At 52.7% G+C, this 4,753-nt stretch overlaps 1 protein-coding gene across 1 annotated transcript in view; it reads left to right on the top strand.

Moving 5' to 3' along the window:
• Nucleotides 1-5: 5 nt before the first annotated feature.
• Nucleotides 6-4,753, top strand: part of LOC113408187 (cytokine receptor common subunit beta-like) — a gene marked incomplete at its 5' end in the record, with an annotated part of 7,194 nt that continues 2,446 nt past the window's right edge. The window contains 7 exons of the mRNA XM_029913851.1: nucleotides 6-39; nucleotides 684-819; nucleotides 910-1,070; nucleotides 1,967-2,112; nucleotides 2,219-2,390; nucleotides 4,031-4,121; nucleotides 4,392-4,461. Of these exons, the coding sequence (XP_029769711.1) occupies nucleotides 6-39; nucleotides 684-819; nucleotides 910-1,070; nucleotides 1,967-2,112; nucleotides 2,219-2,390; nucleotides 4,031-4,121; nucleotides 4,392-4,461 (810 nt within the window). The remainder of the gene's footprint in view (nucleotides 40-683; nucleotides 820-909; nucleotides 1,071-1,966; nucleotides 2,113-2,218; nucleotides 2,391-4,030; nucleotides 4,122-4,391; nucleotides 4,462-4,753) is intronic.

Raw genomic sequence — 4,753 nt, 5'->3', positions numbered from 1 at the left:
GCGAATGGAGCACTGCCGTGTCCTGGAAGTCCCAGGAAGGTAATTCAGGAGGCTGAGGGGCCGTGGGGGGAAGGAGGGACGTGATGAGATGCTGGCAGCAGAGGGATATTGTGCTTCGCTTCCAGAGGATTTGGGGGCTGAGCTGATGACGTTGGAGAATCTCTGGAATTTGATGAAAATGGTCCAGTTTCACTGGTGTTCTCTTATTTGAAGTGAATTTGGTGTCACTGACAGGTAGCAGAGCAGTAGCCACAGAGACTAACACTCTGGTTAGTTGCACGGCACAGGAGCATGGCACCAGTCCCAGTGCAGCACTGGCAGGGGCAGTACAGGCTCCTTACGCACACTTCCCCTGCCATTGCACCTGAAACCCCTCGCCTCGATGGGGCCCTTCTAGGTGTGCTCAGTATCCAGCCTCTCAATAAAAGGGCCAGCAAGTGCCAGTGGAGATAGTGGGTTTTGGGATATGGGCTCAGGAAAGGCCAGTCTCTCTGTCTCTCGCAATATGTGGATTGTATCCATTGAATGAGTGCACCAGCATAATGCTCTGGACTGCCCTAGAGAACCCCGAAAGTGAACGTTTTCCCTTCCTCCCTCAATGGTCACAATCCTCTCCACTGTCCTCTCCCTCCCTCCCAACCCTGCCCCTCCCAGAGCTACACTAACCACTGGCTCCTCACTAGGGGATGAGGCTCAGCCCAACAACCTTTGCTGCCTCTTCAATGAGGTTGATCGGCTAATGTGCAGCTGGGAAGTGAGGAGAGAGGTCACCAGCTCTGTCTTGTTCACGCTCTTCTACAGAACCCCACCGACATCAGAGTAAGTGACCTGCCAATTGCAGCGTATGCCTGTCCTCCTGTATCTGACTATCCCTCCTGCTCACTCAGGCCTGGCTGCTCTCTTCCCCAGAGAGACAGAATGCTCTCCAGTCCATGAGGAGGAATTTCCTGGCAGCCAGTACCTGTTCCACAGCTGTGAGATCAATGTCACCAACTCCAGCAGGCTGAGCCAGTACCTCATAACTGTCCGGCCCAAGAAGGAGGAGAAACTGATAGAAGCCTCCAAAAACAGTGAGAGCCCATTTGGATACTCTGCCCAGGGCCAGTGCAACCCATTAGGCCACCTAGGTGGTCACCTAGGGCGCTAGCATTTGGGGGGCGGCATTTCGGGTCCTTCAGCGGCGACCGCGGCAGCCGGATCTTCGGCCGCCCCAGTTGTCATCGGCATTTAGGTGGAGGGAGCTGGGGCAGGGGAGCGCGGGGAGGGCCGCCTGCAGCAAGTGGGGGGGGGGCGGCACGCAGGGGAACCGCTCCCCACCCCAGTTCACCTCTGCTCCGCCTCCTCCCTTGAGCACGCCGCCCCGCTCTGGGCCTCCGGGCCGGGGGGAGCTGCCGTGGGGGGGGGTGCATCAGGGCGGAGGGTGGGAGCTGCTGCGAGGGAGGCGCCTCAGGGCGGAGTGGGGGGAGCTGCCGCGGGGGGGTCCCTTAGGGCGGGGGGGGGGCAGAGAGCTGCCACAGGGCTGGGGGGCGGGAGGGGGCGCAAGGTGGAAGTTTTGCCTAGGGCGCGAAACATCCTTGCACCCTTCCTGACTCTGCCCAGGGTTATCTGGAGGTTTCTCCTCCAGCTTAGGAAACGCTTGGGTTGGCAGAGGTGGAATGGTTAACAAAAGAGCTAGACAGTGATGTGTGGGTGGGACAGAGGGCTGGTAAAGGAAGCTCCCAGCACTGGAGCTCCTGACTGGCACCGACAGAGCACTGCTGCGAGGAGGCACAGAATGGGCGTGTGGAGATGAGATGTGTCAGAGGGGGGCACCGCTATTAGCAGTCCTTGGTGCTAGTCTGCTCAGGCAACAAGTTTCACACCCGCATATCCTTAGTCCTGCCCACAACCCAGAGTGGAAAGGGAATGGGCAGGAAGATAAGCTGGGAGATGGATGCATGTTCCTAACGCGTTGTTTGTGTTCTAGTCAAGCCGCTTGCGCCTGTCAACGTGACAATGACAAAGACGAAAGACCAGGAGTATGAGCTGAGATGGACAAAACAGATCCTAAGCTATGACCCTATATGCCAGAGATATGAATTCTTGTATTGGAAGATTGGTGACTCTTTGGAGGTAGGTGATGGTACTGCTGGGAGCCCAGGACTCTGCCAGGGAGGTGGGTGGATGGGACAGAGAGTTCCTCACCCCTCCTCCATCTCTTCTCCTCTTCTCTTCCCAGAATGCCCAGATTGTAAACATCAGCAATGACAAGCCTCCCTTCATCATCACCCTGCAGATGCTGGAGCCCTCCACACACTATAGGGGAAAAATGCGGGCGAGGGTGCATTCGGATGGCTACAAGGGGCCCTGGAGCGAGTGGAGTGAGGAGTGCACCTGGGAAACTGAGAGTGGTACATCCCAGCTGGGCTACGGGCTTGGGACTTTGCGGGAGAGGGTCAGTTCCCTTCCTAGAGAAACAGGTCCCTTAGCTGGGGTTTATGGGGAACCGGGGTTTCATACAGTTAATTAAGCAAAGAGCCTGACCAGGGTCTCCTTGGTACCTAGCTGCATGCTTCAGTTCACAGAGAATGGGTATAATTGGCTTATCTGAATGGAAGCCTGGGCCTGCCATTTTCCATGGGAACAAGAAAACAGTATGAAAATCAGGGGTTGGAAGTGGATGCACTAGGTGAGGAGAGAAAGGGGCCGCCACAAGGATGAACTGCCTACATTGTCAGAGTGTCGTACAGAGGTTTTAGTTCCATGATTCCCAGGAAAATTAGGGAGGAGGGCCACATGACTGTAATCTTCGCCTACACATTGTATCTCTGCACTGCAGCCTTTGAGGTGTCCAGGTTACTACCTTTAAGAGGAACCAGGCAGACTGGATCCCACTGGACGTGGTCAGGCTGAAAATGGGGCTGGAGGCCAGTGAGAGAAGTTCATGGATCTAAGTGGAGGGCTGGAGAAGGGACGGAATGATCCGTGCTAGTAGATAGAAATGGGTCAATCAGTGGAGCTGGTTGAACTGTTCATTCTGAACAACATTTTCATGTCTGTGAAATAAGAAAAAGATGGGCTCTTTGCAACTGATTTTAAGCAAATCAATTGGAGCTTACAGGGGTTTCTCTGGTCATCCAGAGAAGCGTTGCTTCATGGGTGTGTTGTTCAGCATTTGGAATTCAGGCTGTGTGATTGGTTACTTGGTCTCATGGTGCAGTTCCTGGTCTCCGATTGGCTTCCTGAACCTGTACAAACAGGAAAGGTGACTGAATAGATCTTAATTGTGAATGTACAGACTCAAATGTTTGTGTTTCTTGTAAATTCACGCTTAACTGCAAGTCTCCTGGCATTTCAAATGACTGGGTGTTTTTGTTGTTGTTGTTGTTGATATCTGCAATGTTCTTGTAAGGATCTTCACCCTGAAGTTACTGATCTGTTGTCTCAGTCTGAACTTCACTTTAACAAAATTCTTTGCTCTGGGAATTTCTTCATTTTTTTTAATATTCCTAACATGGGATTAGGGAGAGTAGGGGCTTGAGGACCATATCCCCTTTGGGGCTGACCTAATGAGATCTGTAGAGGGGAACCCATTTCCACAGCACCTCCTGGGACACCCTCTCCCTTGGAGTTGTGCAGGAGAGGGAATTTTTTCTTGGGAATGTCTGAGGTCTGTGGGCATACGAGGACTCACACAAATACAAGCTCATCCCCAGATGTTTACACAAATGTAAACTGGTTATCCAGATGTTCATGGAAACCCCAACAAAAAGGGCTCAGGCACAGGCAGATCAAATCACGAGTTGGATTTAGCAAACATGTTCACAGATTCATTGTCCTGATTAGGTCACTTCTAGTCTGTCCCACATGGGCAACTATTCCATGGTCTAACAGACCTGCCAGTTAGGACATGTTACTTGATAGGCAACCTACATTTTCCTGACCTCAATATCATCCCTCCAGAGCATCCAGAACACAAGGTTCGATATAGAATGAAGCTATTTTCTGTTGCTGTCTCTTTATCTCTCTCTCTCTCATTTATCTGTCTCAGTCTGGTCACCACTGATTCTCCCACTGCTGGTCCCAGTCTTCACCATCGTGCTGATAGCATTTGGCTGGTGTGGTTATAGAGGCTTACTCAGGTAAGTTTGCACTGGGAGTGGGAGATTCGCCAGACACATTGGTAAAGTGAGTGCAGGGAGGGGCAGAGAAACAAAGGTGAGGTGCTGTATGGGCACACCCCATCCTTGATCTAGGGCTTAGTCCAGCTGGGGATATGCCTGGGCTGCAGCTTGAGTGCTGGGCCATGGAGTTTCAGGACTCTGGGTTGACAAGGGGGCCCAGAGTAAGGCTGTGTGTCAGGTGTAGCCTCCCCTAGGAGAAGTGACCCTGCAAACTCTGTCTTGTTACAGCAAGAAGAAAAAATGGGAGGAAAAGATTCCAAATCCCGGCAAGAGCCAGCTGCTCCAGAGCTACTTCCAGGTAAGAGAGAACTGCTGACCCTGGAGAAGTGGAAGTGGAAGCTCTGCATGGGTCAGAGAAAGGGGAAATGCTGCCCTGGGGTTTATTGCTGAGTGTGTAGCTGCCCAGGTGGAACCTCAACATGCTGATCAAACCACTGCCCCCGACTGGGGGACTATGGGAGCACTGTGGGCAAACTGGAAACGGCAGATTAGGCCATTGGTCTCTCACATCTGTTATCCTGCTTCAGTGGCCAAAACCTGATGCTTCAGAGGTAAACAAACTCCTGCCCACAATGCACCTGGTCAAGAGT

This window comes from Terrapene carolina, unplaced genomic scaffold, assembly GCF_002925995.2.
Source record: "Terrapene carolina triunguis isolate 2854851 unplaced genomic scaffold, T_m_triunguis-2.0 Scaffold984, whole genome shotgun sequence".
NCBI classification, from domain to species: domain Eukaryota; kingdom Metazoa; phylum Chordata; order Testudines; family Emydidae; genus Terrapene; species Terrapene triunguis.
Note: the sequence above shows the minus strand (reverse complement) of the source record. Positions and strands in the feature narration are given on the sequence as shown.